General features: G+C 37.5%; 1 protein-coding gene across 1 annotated transcript; it reads left to right on the top strand.

Annotated features, from left to right (window-relative positions):
• Nucleotides 1-219: 219 nt before the first annotated feature.
• LOC139504203 (uncharacterized) lies at nt 220-4,152 on the top strand. The gene is made up of 2 exons (XM_071294268.1): nt 220-1,026; nt 1,483-4,152. Exons 1-2 carry the CDS (start codon nt 220-222, stop codon nt 4,150-4,152), a joined length of 3,477 nt encoding a protein of 1,158 aa, XP_071150369.1.
• Nucleotides 4,153-15,031: the final 10,879 nt, after the last annotated feature.

The following is a 15,031-nucleotide window of genomic DNA, read 5'->3' as shown; positions in this document are numbered from 1 at the left end:
TTTAAAATGGCTGTTAAGAATTGCGCTAATATTAACGTACCTTTTTGCGGTACGGCCGCTATCTTTGTGACGTCGCGTTATTGTTATACTTTATGTTGTATTGAATAGAAACGTATAATGGCAGACGTAGTTCTATCTTTAACGCCTTAGTTAACTTACGATCAAATACACAACGCAACGCAATAATCTACATTGGTGCCGTGACTTCAAACGGAGAGAATGGACATCAGCCGATTAAAATCCTTGAGAGCGGGGAACAAAGCAGCAGTAACAAAAGTTTTTAAAAAACTGGAGGAAGCCATCGGAGATTCACAAATAGACACGGAGGAAGTATCAACATTGCTCGAAGCAATTGAGAAGAAAAAGAAGACGTTAGCCTCAATAGACGAACAGATATTAAATGCAGTCGAATCAAAAGATATAACAAATGAAATTCTTGAAACAGATGAGTATTATTTAGATTTAGAGGGTAAAATTCGAAAATTTAAAAAGTTCTTAAAACCCGTACCAAAAGCAGCATCTTCGATACTAGATTCAAGCGCACCAGAGTTTGTTCCGTACACAAACCCATTTACTCACACAAGTCAGCAATTATCTCAGTCAAGCTCGACCTCAAGTAATAACCATCGCCTACCAAAGCTATCTCTTCCCAATTTTAATGGAGACATTTTACAATGGCAATATTTCTGGGATTCATACGAGACCACGATTCATCACAATCACACATTAACTGACATTCAGAAATTTTCGTACTTGAACTCATTGCTTCAATTTGAAGCTGCAAACGTAATTTCAGGATTGACCATGACAAATCCAAACTATCACAAAGCAATTGAATTATTGAGAAACCGCTATGGGCAACCACATAAAATCATTAATGCATATATGAGAGCACTACTTGATATACCCGCACCACATGATACATTAGAAAGTTTGAGAACATTTCATGACAAATCGGAAGCCTACATACGGGGTCTAGAGTCTCTCGGACAATGTCAGGAAATGTACGGATCGTTATTGATACCAGTAATTCTCGGGAAGATACCGCATGAAGTACGAAAAAATATAACACGAGAAAACGGGAGCGACAGTTGGAATATTCAATCGCTTAGAAACGCGATAGGTTAAGAGATTTCTATTCAAGAGTCCGGATACGGAGATTATACACAGACGTATTCAACCGCAACCCCTAGCGCAAATTTCATAACAGGCGTTAAACGAGTAACCACAGATAAAACCCGTCCGATAAACACAACAGACAAATCATTCAACTCGAATCGGAAGAAACAATGCACATATTGTGACGGAAACCACTGGCCAAACGAATGTAAAAATGTCATAGATCACGATAAAAGAGTAGCCATTATAAAAGAAAAGAGATTATGCTTCAATTGTTTGGGTAAGCATAAAATAGCCGATTGCAAGTCAAAGAATACGTGTAAGTGTTGCCACCGGAAGCATCACTCTTCATTATGTAAACAGAACTCGTACTCAAATAAACATCATATTGAAACTGAACAATCACAAAGTAAAGTAGACACAGAAACTTCTATGTTGTATACCGCTAGCGAAGAAAGGTCCACTGTTTTACTGAAAACCGCATTCAGTCCAGTCGTTCACAAGAATACATGTATAGATGCAAGAATACTCTTTGACGAGGGAGCTCAGCGCTCATTTATAACGGAAGAACTAGCAGCTAAATTGGACATTAAAATAGAGGGGTCTGAAACATTAAGTATAGCTACATTTGGAAGTACTACGAAAAAGGTGAGAAATCTTGACAAAACAACAATTAATCTTAAGTCTACCGAAGGAGAATTAATTCCTATTAAAGTTTTAATTGTACCAACCATTGCTTCGCCACTTCAAACTCACAACATAGGAATAACGCAGAAGTTTTCATATTTACGTGGTCTACAATTAGCACACCCAGTCATGGATGGAGAGCAATTTGAAATATCCTTATTAATTGGAGGTGATTTCTACTGGGACATAGTTCAAGACAAAATAGTGCGTGGAAACGGTCCAACTGCAGTTAGCTCGAAAATTGGATATTTACTTTCCGGTCCTGTCCCTACACGAGCCAGTAATGTATCTTTCTCAATGATGAATATACTAGTATGTCACAAACAAGAAGAGTGCGATCTTGAAAAATTTTGGAAACTTGAATCGTTGGGAATTGACGCTAAAGAACAAAATGATCCAGACCTAGCTGAATCAATTGAAAATTACTTACAAACCTCCATTACGAAGAAAAATAATAAGTATGTTACGAAATTACCATGGAGAGAGAATGTCATAACAACAGAACATGTGTATATGTGGAGCGATAGTCAAATTGTTTTGAGTTGGATTAAATCGTCAAAAAACTTAAAACCGTTCGTAGCAAATCGACTTAAAGAAATAAGAAAATTAACAGAGAATGCTGAATGGAATTATTGTCCAACAGATGACAATCCAGCTGATTACTTAACTCGCGGAATTTACGCTAAACACCTTTTTAATAACAGCTTATGGATGAACGGTCCACAATGGATTTTAAATCGTGAAAATTGGCCGACATGGACGAGGAAAATTGAAGACTGCAGCACGATGGTAACTGTTAGTGATGACTATACAGACGATGAAAGTACAAATGCTTCAACACAGACAATTTCATGTATAGATATACAACGATACAGATCTTTAGAAAAAGCAATTAGAGTAACAGCATACGTCTTGCGTTTTATACAGAATTTACGGAATTCAAAAGATAAACGGTCAATCGGATTTATCAGTGTTGAGGAGCGATGTAAAGCATTAAAAGTTCTAATAGTAACAGTACAACAGGAAACATTTAAGGATGAAATTGAAAGCTTGAATTCATCGTCACAGAAAAAAGTGCCACTTGTTCGACAACTTAAACTATATACAGACAAAAATGGATTACTACGTTGTACCGGGAGAATACAAAACGCACCTGTGAAGGAGAGTACTAAATATCCGTTGTTATTGCCAACACACCACAGTCTTACGTCCTTAATCGTAATGGATGCACACACAAAGACTTTACATGCCGGACTTAACAGTACAATCGCACATATTCAACAGAAATATTGGATACCGAGAATAAGGCAGTGCGTAAAATCACAAATTCGTAAATGCGTCAAATGCATTAAAATATCAGGAATGCCTTACAGCGCACCCGATCCGCCACCGCTACCTAAAGATCGAGTCAACTACGATTATCCTTTTTCAGTAACCGGTGTTGATTTCACAGGAGCTTTGTATACAAAAGGAAAACACAACGAATTAAGCAAAACATATATTTGTTTATTCACTTGCGCCGCTACACGAGCTATACACTTGGAGATAGTCACAGATTTAACCGAGGAGTCTTTCATGCTTGCTTTTAAAAGATTTGTCGCTAGAAGATCTACACCAAGGATTATGTTGTCCGATAATGCAACAACCTTCAAGGCAGCCGCCGAAAAGATTACAAGATCAAGCAAAGACAACCGAATACAAGAAAAACTTGCCGATCAAGGAACGGAGTGGAAATTCATACCCAACCGAGCACCGTGGTTTGGAGGCTTTTGGGAACGCCTAATTGGACTCACGAAAAAGTCAATTAAAGCAATACTAGGAAAGTCATGTGTCACTACGGAAATGTTGAATACAATTGTAATCGAAATTGAGGGAACTCTAAACAATCGTCCGATAACTCACATTTCTACTGATATTAAAGATCCCGAACCGCTGACGCCAGCGCACCTTTTATATGGTCGTCGACTTGACAACCAATCGGAACAGAATATTGACAGTGCTACTTCCGAAGATTTGCACGTGAAACTCAATAAAAATTTACAGAGAAATAATGAACTAATCAACCATTTTCGCTCAAGATGGAAACACGAATATCTGACGTCACTCCGTGAATTTCACCGTACATCTGGAAGAAACGAACAAACAATACAAATAGGTGACATTGTACAAGTACACAATGACACAAATCGTATAATGTGGAAATTAGCAGTTGTACAAGATTTGGTTCGTGGAAAGGATGGACTCATTCGATCAGCTGTTATCAAGACCGACACAGGAATCACCAACCGTCCGATTGTGAAGCTCTATCCGTTGGAAATACGCAGTACACATGATGACAGTGAATGAACTTTTCTGCCCTGGAGAACTTTTCTGCCCTGGAGAACTTTTCTGCCCTGGAGAAATTAGTGGATGTATAGACTGTTCAATTAACTCCAGTTATTATATAGACTTGTAAAAGTGTTAAATTATTCAGACGTGAACAGTTAAAATACTATTGAGAGACTTTAACTATGATTTTATTTCATTTTATGTCACAATTTACGAATTTTTCATATTGTATTTCAAATTTAAGTTAAATATCATTTTCTGCGGCCCCAGAATGTTAAGAATTGCGCTAATATTAACGTACCTTTTTGCGGTACGGCCGCTATCTTTGTGACGTCGCGTTATTGTTATACTTTATGTTGTATTGAATAGAAACGTATAATGGCAGACGTAGTTCTATCTTTAACGCCTTAGTTAACTTACGATCAAATACACAACGCAACGCAATAATCTACAATGGCCCATAGCACTTATACCCTAGACCGTTCGAGTTTGTCAGTAGAGGGTTCAAAGGGGGGATATGGAATCCAAGATACAACGAATTCGAACTGAACTATTGCCGGCTGGCCAAACTAAGAGATTCTCCACACCGACCATTATACCAGAGGTAGAGGTTGGTATTGCCTCTAAAATGGCCTATAGCACTGATGCCTAAGACCCGTACGAGTTAGTCAGGAAAGGATAAGGGGGAGGGGGTACCCTGGTATATCACAAATTCGAAAATGAACTATTGCCGGCTGGCCAAACGAAGAGATTCTCCACGTGGACAATGATACCAGAGGAAGAAGTACTTATTGGCTTTAAAATAGCCCATAGCACTTATACCCTAGACCCGTACGAGTTTGTCAGTAGAGGGTTAAAAGGGGGGATATATTATCCCGGTAAACAACGAATTCGAACTGAACTTTTGCAGGCTGGCCAAACTAAGAGATTCTCCACATCGACCATTATACCAGAGTTAGAGGTGGGTATTGCCTCTAAATTAGCCTATAGCACTTATGCCCTAGACCCGTACGAGTTAGTCAGGAAAGGATAAAGGGGGGGGGGTACCCTGGTATATAACAAATTAGAAAATGAACTATTGCCGGATGGCCAAACGAAGAGATTCTCCACGTGGGCAATGATCCAGAGGAAGAGGTACTTAATGCCTTTAAAATGGCCTATAGCACTTATACCCTAGACCCGTACGGGTTTGTCAGTAGAGGGTTAAAAGGGGGGATATGGTATCCCGGTATACAACTGAACTATTGGCGGCTGGCAAAACTAAGAGATTCTTCACATCGACCATTATACCAGAGGTAGAGGTTGGTATTGCCTCTAAAATGGTCCACAGCACTTATGCCTTAGACCCGTACGAGTTTGTCAGGAAAGGATAAGGGGGGTATCCTGGTATATATACAAATCAGAAAATGAACTATTGCCGGCTGGCCAAACGAAGAGATTCTCCACGTAGGCAATGATACCAGAGGTAGAGGTAGGTATTGCATCTAAAATGGGCCATAGCACTTATCCCCTAGACCCGTATGAGTTAGTCAGGAAAGGGTAAGGTGGATACCCTGGTATATCACAAATTCGAAATGAACTATTGCCGGCTGGACAAACTAAGAGATTCTTTACGTGGGCAATGATACCGGAGGTAGAGGTACTTATTGCCTTTAAAATGGTATATAGCACTTAATTATATATATAAACCCTAGACCCGTGCGAGTTTGTCAGCATAGGGTTAAAAGGGGGATATGGTATCCTGGTTTGCAACGGATTCTCCACGTAGGCCATTATACCAGAGGTAGAGGTGGGCATTGACTCTAAAATGGCTTATTGCACTTATGCCCTAGAACCTTACGAGTCAGTCATCAAAGAGAAAGGGGTTTACCCTGGTATATCACTAAGTCGAATTGAACTATTGCCGACTGGCAAAACTAAAAGATACAAACCTTTTTTATGTACTACTTTTGGATATATTATATAGATTAGATGTCTTTAAAAACACAACTTCCGGTAGAATCCAATATGGTGGACATTGACGTAAATAAGCTTATTTTTTAGGGAGGGTGATTGAAATGTGTTTTAACGTATTGTTACTATTATTAAATTGTGCAGGAACCTTTCTTTGATGCTTCTAAGGGATACAATGTATAAGACATATGTCTTAAAAACACTTTTTTCCGGTAATATTCAAAATGGCGGACATAAATATATCATTTTTTTATTTTGATATTTAACTTCTTTTCAAAATGTGAAAAAAGTGTGTGTTTTTTGTGGTGGTCATTAACCATATGCTTTAATTTATCCTCTAAACCACTAATCATATTCTGTAGTTGATATTTGAATACAAAGTTAACACTTCCGGTAAAAAAAAACAATATGGCGTAAAGGTCAAAGATGAGTACTCAATCTATATCTTCGATGTAGAGTTTTGGATAGATTGATTTAAACAAAGAAAATCACTTAAGTACTAAAACATTTTAAAAACTACTACTATTTGGCCCAAAAATATGTGTATTCCCAGTTACCACCACATGCACACGACGCAGGGCACGGGAGACTTGATTTTCCACATTAACAACAACCGCGACACCTTTCTTACATCCACAATGTGCAAGCTTCTGACAACATGATGAGGCCTCAGAAAGAGTTTTTTTTAAAGTGATCCTCTTTGTCCCGTCGTCATCCATTAGCGCCTGGACTTGGTAGCATAAGAGCCAATTTCAGGCTCGTCCCCTTGACACGTGTCTTAGTATATTGTACGTTTTGCATGCTGGAAAAGACTAGACTAAGCTGATAGCCTCAATTAACCTACCCTTTTGCGTAAATAGATATTTCTTGCTTTGTTAACCATGCTAACCCCATATGATAAGTTTGTGCTATCTTACAGTAAACACCGGTGATTGAGGCGGATCAATTATTATTCTTTATGTGAAAGTCACATCTGCAAATGCAATGTCTCCCAAGCAGCCTTTTTTTCCCTTTTCAAGAAAACAGAGAACCGTATCACAACCGGAAAATATATGGATCACAATATTTGTGTGTGATCACTCATCGCTAGTGCATTTGGAAGGTCATTGAGATATATTTATCCAAAGCTTTTCCTCCTCCTAAACACAATCCATAGTTTGTCTACCCCTATCTCACGGAATAGCGAAACAGTAATGACAGCATCATCAGAAACGACTGTTCGAATAATGACTTGTTTAAGTTCGTGTTTCACTGCATCAGACACATACACCATGATTCTAGTGTCAGCCTTTTAATATGAATATGGTGTTTAACTTGAAATGCATCGCGTGGTGGTAAAGATAGAATATCCTGAACATGTGTTGCTACAACTGTCATATGCATTTAAGACTTCATCATAATAGTTTCATGTTTTTTTTAAGGTAAGGGCATAATGCCCTATCAGCATACTCGTTATGAAACAACTTGAAACTGTAAACAACAGTGGATGAATGCGTACATAGAAAATACCGGTAGTTTGAAGGCTGCCACAAGAAAAAAGAGCTACATTTAGGGGTAAGGGAATACATAGACGTATCCAGAGTCAAAACAAATCTCAAAATTGGGAAAGTTTTCTGAGAGATGACGACATTAAGAAAGAACTTTTTAGTTTTTATTCTCAGGAGCTTGCTCAATAGATTTTGAGGGAGAGTAAGTTGTAGCAACAAATGCTCAGGATGTTCTGTGTTATTCACCACATGATGGTGTTTCAAGTTTAGCCCCATGTTAAAATGAAGAGGCTTATACTATAGAATCAATATACATGTGTCTGATGCAGTGATACACAGACTTAACTGAGTCATGACTTGAACAGTCGATTCTGATGCTGCTGTCACTGCTGTTTCGTTATTCCGTGACAAAGGGGCAGACGAACTTTGGCTTGCATTTGGAAGGGGGAAAAGCTTTAGATATAATCTATCCATGACCTTTCAAATGCACTTTTACTTGAAAGGGAACTTCGTTGTTGACATGGATGGCGTTTGAAGATGTGACTTTATGATTTAGAATGATGATTGATCAGCCAACATCACCAGATATGGATTTGATAATGTCATTGATAAAATGATACGTGGTTTTGTAGTAAGATCGAACAAACTTATCAGATGGGGTTTATGAAGCAAGAAAACATGTTTTTGGAAGTGGAAAGACTTATTGATGCTATTTGAACGACTCGGTCTAGTGTTTTTCAGCATGTAAAACGTGCAATATACCATGGCGGGTTTGGATGAGTAACAAGCTTATTTTTTTCCTATGCTAACTAGTCCAGACGCTTATGAGGCTATTTAAACGACTCGGTCCAGTTTTTTTCAGCATGTATAGCGGGTGTGGATGAGTAACAAGCTTGGGATTGGTTTCTATGCTTACTATTCCAGACGCTTATGTATGGCGAAAGGAAAAATATGAACCATTGGAACCCTTTTGGACAACTCTTTGTGAGGCCTCTTCACCTTATCAGGAGCTTGTACATTATTGATGTAAGAAACAATACCGCTGTCTTTTTAAATGAGGAAAATCAGCTCTCCGATTGTGAATATTTGCGGCCATTAATCCGTAATTTTAAAGATGTTTTAGTACTAAAGTGATTTTATTTTATTTTCATCAATCTATCCAAAACTCTACATCGAAGATATGGACTCATCTTTAAAATTTACGCAAAATTGGTTTTATTTACCAGAAGTGTTAATTTTGTATTTAATCATTATCTATAGAATAGAATAAGTGGTTTAGAGGATAACTTAAAGCCAAATCCAAATGTTTACTGACCAGCACAGTTTCTTTTCATTTTGAAATAAAGTTGAATATCAAAATAAAATAATGATATTTTATGTCCGCCAGTTTGAATATAACCGGAAGTAATGATTTTAAAGACATATCTCTTATTTATTATATCCATTAGCAGCATCAAAGAAAGGTTCCTGAACAATTTAATGATAGTAGCAATACGTCAAAACACGTTTCAATCACCCTCCCTAAAAAATAAGCTTATTTTAGTACAATGTCCGCCATGTTGGATTTTACCGAAAGTAGGGTTTTAAAGACATCTCATCTATATAATATATCCAAAAGTAGTACATAACAAAGGTTTGTACCAAATATTATTATATCAGCATGATAAAAACCGCTTTTCACACACTAGCCTCTGATATTTGGATGATTTAAGTATGATGTCGGCCATTTTGGATTTTTACCGGAAGTGAGACATTTTTTTTCAAATGCCTCCTTATCTGAAATAAAAGAGTAATAGATGAGGAAGGTCTATGCCAAATTTTATTCTTGTAGCAGGATTTGCACAATTTTTCACAAAGCTGCCGTATTAATTTCTGGTACATCAGATCATCGAATCAGCTATTCCATAACATACCAAGTACTTTTGTGTTTTGTCCGCATATAGTACTTTTTCTGTCTTAGCTAGCTTACGTATATCCACACTGTTTGACGTCCAGGATCGTAGATAGAATCCAGTTTCCTCCATCATTGTTCTCCCTTCCTTATAGTCAGCACACCCTCGTTCTGTAAACTTAACAGAATGTTGTCCACATACAAATCTCTTTCCATCAGCTGTTATGTAGCTGTTATAGTGTTATTACGTTGTAAATGTTAAATATCGTGGCGTTTGGTATAAACGGCGAACAAGTCGCTCCGAACAGAACGGATTTGAACTTCTAAGTCTGTAAATAACTTGTTGGGTCGGATGGGTTACTTAGCCACCAGAAACTTGTATCGTCTCGATCACCCTTTTTTGTAATCCTTCATGTAAAAAGGCTTTTTTAAATATCCGTTGTTATGGCGACAGAATTGTCTGTAAATCTCATCAGAATTTTTTTCAGGTCGTTTAGCTTCGGCGGTGTATCCAAAAGGCAGTCATTTAAACTTGGCGAATTATGCGACTGATAGGCATAGTGCTTGATTCCTTCTGTACAGGATGATTAGGAATGTAGTGATATTTTTCTTAAGTTCAGCTGTTTCATCTACCTTCTCTTTGCATCCTCTTCGTTCCTGTTCTTGTATAATGTTTCCGTACTTCTTTAACATATCTGAGTTTTTAGTAAGTCTTTGAAGGACGTTTTCAGTCGTTCTGTTCGTGACTGCTTAATTTATAGGCAATTCATCATGTTTCCAAGGTAACCTAGCGAAATATTTAGTTTCTCAGAACTCAATTGATCTGTCCTGATAGACTTTAATATATGCATTGTCGTCTTCGTCTACCTCCCTGCTTTTTATTCCTATTGAATCTAAATTCCAAAATCTCTCTAGATTGTATTCTTCAACTTTGTGTGATATTAGAACATTAAACATACTAGTCTTCGACGTGTTTGTTTTCGTACCGTATGTAAGTACCGAATGCATATATCCGATCTTGGATTTCACGGCGGTCGGATCGTTTCCACGTACTATATAATCGTTAACAATGTCCCCGTAGTGATATGCGCCTACCAGCAACGATATCTCGAATGAATCATGCTTTTTCACCGTGTGCTCTAACTTTAAACCACGCAAATAACCGTTCTGTGTATCAATGTTACGTATGCAATTCTGTAGAGGCATGCCGATCAACATGCCGATCATCTGTACTTTGATTGACAAGACGTGTCCTGCAACGGTTTTCAGATAGATTGTTGACTTTTCTATGTGTCTCGCGTTTTTCTCTGCACATCCAAATGCCGATAAATATATTATTTCTGTTCCCGCTATCTGTAAATTAAGTTAAGTTCTGCGTTAAAAAAGATGTTTGCGCTCCTTCGTCAAAAAGAATATTCGTATCGATAAAGTACTGATTTGAGCCTACTTGTGCTACGGCAGTTTACCAAATTACATTGATTGCAACTCTGTCGATTGAGAATACAAACTAGTAGCATCATGTTCCGTATTACGAATGTCATTCACGAGTTGAACGTTGGTCGAATTCGAAGATAGTGGGATTAACGGGTTGCTGCTCTGATTTCCTTTTGCGCGAAAATTAGTATGCGCTGAGTTACTACCCTTGTTTCTATGGCTAACCTCATTCCCTTGTTTTAATAAAATTATATTGTTTCTTGGAAGTGCATTACATTAGTTTGTATGGTGTTTCTCATTACAATGTGTACATGTGTGTTTAGATTTACATTCGTTTAGTCTGTGTATAACAAGGCAGTTAAAGAATAACTAAGCTGTTCATACGGGATTCTGTGTCGGCTATTTTACTGCAACGAGTTGGTGCGTGTATTTCGTGACAGAAAACGCTAGGTCTAGTCTCAATATTCTTGTAAGATTTAGATTTCATCAATTTCGGGTGTCGACTCTATTGTCCTGTGTCCAGTATAACGATCTCATCTTATATGCTTTTACGGAGGTCCCGTTATACCAAGGTTTTTATTCTATGTTCTCGCGCGAGATATTTTCTGACTTCCACGGGTAATTTGTTCACAATAATGGGAACAAGTAGCGTGCCGTATGTTTCATGTGTCTGACCAAAAGTTTCTAGACCCTGACTACCTTCAATTTGATCGTAAAAACTTCGTAAGCTTGTAAACTGATTTATAGGCGAAGGAATTTCTAAACCTAGTGCTTCGTGTTCTAGCTCATGAGCTTTCAAGCAGTTACACTTTTGTATATTTGTAAGTGACAGGTTCAGATGTGAGGCCGACTCATATGAGTCCCAGAAGGTTTGCCATTCTAAAATGGTGCCTTTGAAAGTTGGAAGCGTAAGTTTTGTATGCCGTGACTCTGATTAATAGCTGCAGAAAATGTACTTTGTTGCGTGTTGATTGTGAGACTAGCTTGGGCAAACTGGTTTTCAAACGACTGTGGGTTGTGTGGGTTGGCTATGTTGTGCATTGAAAAAAACGGTATAGTTTCTGGATTTAAAGTGTGCGTTTTAGTACTTAAGTATTTGATTCAATATGACGGGACTGCAGGGTTTTGGACATTTTGTATGCACTTACGTACGTGTTGAATCTTCGTTACCATATTAACCGAAAATTCATCTGAATCAAATAATCTAATTTACCACATCGTAAAAGTCCGTTAACTTTAGAATTTGTTCATTCAAGTCCTAAAAAATGTTTGTTTTTGCACAAGTTTTCCGAGTGTTGCAATGACTTCTACTTCATCGAAATTTGTATTCTCCTTTGCTTCATCTAATCTTCGGAATACCTTGAACTACACGTATTTTGCGACTGCATATCTGAACAACGGAACCGAAACTACGTTAGTGATTGCAAAAAGCAGATTAGCGCAAGTGAAAAACCTAACATAACCGCAACTAGAACTTATGGCCGCCGTTATTGGAACTAGACTAGCTTTTCATGTAAAATCGACCTTTGAATGTAAAAACGTGTTTTTTTGGTCGGATAGTTGTATTGTATTGCACTGGTTAAAATCATCGAAACCGTTTAAACGATTTATTGTGAATCGAGTGCGAGAAATAACAAAATCTACAAAATCAACATTAATGGAGATATTGCCCGAAAGAATGCAACCCAACCGATCTCTTAACACGAGGAATTGACGTCGATCAATACATCAATAGTGTCATTAAAAAAAGACCGAGTTAGTTAAAGGTATTGACAATTACAGAAGAAAACGAAGACGAGGAATTTCTAAACAATGAAGTTCATACTGATCACTATGGTATCAGTAACGTTATAGACAATTCGAAATATGGAACTTTCAGGAAAGTGATTCGAGTATCTGCTTACGTTCAGTGGTTCATATCCAACTACCAATATACCGATATACCAAACATCTGAGATAAAACACAAGGAAATATCCTAGCATTAGACAAGTAGGACTCTTCATAGATGACGGTGGTTTTGTGAGATGCAATGGAAGGATTCACACCGCAACGATTTCAGAGAATACCAAATTTCCGTATTTATTACCTGCGAATCATTTACTTACCAAACTGATAGTGACAGACGCACACGAGCGTTCACTTCATTTTGGACTCAGTGCTACGCTTACTTACGTACTACAATCGTATTGGGTACCGATACTTAAACAATTTGTTAAGGAGTAATTGATCAAGTTTTCGCTCCTGTTAATCATTGTTATGTTACCTAAGTGTGACGTGTTGACATTAGAGTCCGAATAGATATACATACATTCTATTCGCTTTTGTTATTGTTAGCTATATAGTTGCCCGATGTATCCACTTAACGATATTGGTGTCAAGTGACCAGGATGAATTTGAAGCTGAAATCGATACTAGCAGGACATAGAAGCGCCGTTTTCAGAATATTTCAGAAATTAGACGAAAATGGGGAGAGCGGAACAGAACTTGTTGATTCCGATGAACTTTCGAAACAGAAAGAAATCGTTGACTCTGATGAGTATTTATTTAATTTAGAAACAAAAATACGTTTAATAGCAAAATGTATCTAAGTACAAACATCAACGCTAAACACAAATGCCACAAGTTCACAACATCACACAAAAGTACATGAATGCATTATTTTACATACCTTCATATAAGAGCTGACGTTATTTTTTACGAGAAAATTGAAACATATGTACGTGGTTTAGAATCCGTTGGTCAGACAAAGAATACATATGGCCCATTATTGGTCCCTGTTATATTAAAAAGTTACCGGGGGACGTACGCATAAATCTAACAAGACACCATGAATCAAATAGTTGGCAATTAAATGAACTACTACAAATACTATCTCACGAACTCTACATAATGGAGGAAGGCAATTCCTCTGCATGATCATACGGAAACGTATACCGCTACAGCAGCATTTCACACCAATGCAAAAGTACGTACAAAATAAATCAACAGACAAATAAACGTAAAACCATGTGTATTTTTGTAACGAATCACATGTCCCCGTTAACTGCACTAAGATGATTGATCACACAGCAGTTATTTCTATTGTTAAACGGGATAGTTTATGTTTTAACTGTCTTTGACCTCCCAATATAGATGATTGCAAATCACACCAAAGTTGCAGGAAATGTAAAATATGACACCATACTAGTTTATGCAAAGACGCGGTTGAAAAAGATGAAAAACAGAGTAACACTTATGTAAATATTAACACAATTCAGGAAACACAACACAACGCGAAGAAAACGGGCACAGTTCTTCACTCACAGACACAGAATAAAAACTGCCGTAGCGCAAGTAAGTTCGGGCATTCAATGTACTAACACAAACACATTATTTGACAAGGGCGCACAGATGTCCTTCATCACAGAAAAATTAGCTACAGAGCTTGATTTGACAATTACCAGACAGGAGACCATAAACTTGTCAGGATTTTGTGACACAAGTGAGGGCAAAACAGTTCGACATCAAAATAATGGTAACATTTACTTACTTACAGACAACGGAAAATTACTTATCAACGTTTTGAGTGTACCAGCAATAGCTGTACCAATGAAAACTTATGTACATAATATTACAAATTTAAAGTATTTGTTTGGCTTGAAATTAGCCCATCCGCTCTCACATGACCCAATGGTTGAAGTTTCTCTATTGAATTCTATCTAAATCGATTATTACTGGTCAATTGTCGATGATAGAATAGTATGAGGAGCAGGACCTACTACCGTCAAGTCGTAAATCCGTAACCTTCTGTCCGGCACAACCAATTGAATACCTGCAAATCCAGATCACACACTTACGTCAATGATGAACATATTAGTAGGTCACAAATTTGAAGAGCATATATTGGAGAAATTTTGAGAAGTTGAAGCTGTTAGTATAAATAATACTGACAACAAATCTGAAAACAGACCATTCCAAGATGTATATGAATCAAATAGTAGAGGTTACCATATGGAAACAGAAAGATATATTGCTAAGTTACCTTGTAAGGAGGAACACCACACCTTACTAGACAACAGAAGTGTTGCACAACGGAGAACAGATAATGTCAATAAGCGTCTTAGTCATGAACTTACATTTTTATAGAACAAC

Source organism: Mytilus edulis, chromosome 14 (genome assembly GCF_963676685.1).
Source record: "Mytilus edulis chromosome 14, xbMytEdul2.2, whole genome shotgun sequence".
Taxonomy (NCBI): domain Eukaryota; kingdom Metazoa; phylum Mollusca; class Bivalvia; order Mytilida; family Mytilidae; genus Mytilus; species Mytilus edulis.
The sequence above is the reverse complement of the archived record's forward strand: the minus strand, read 5'-3'. Positions and strand labels throughout refer to the sequence as shown.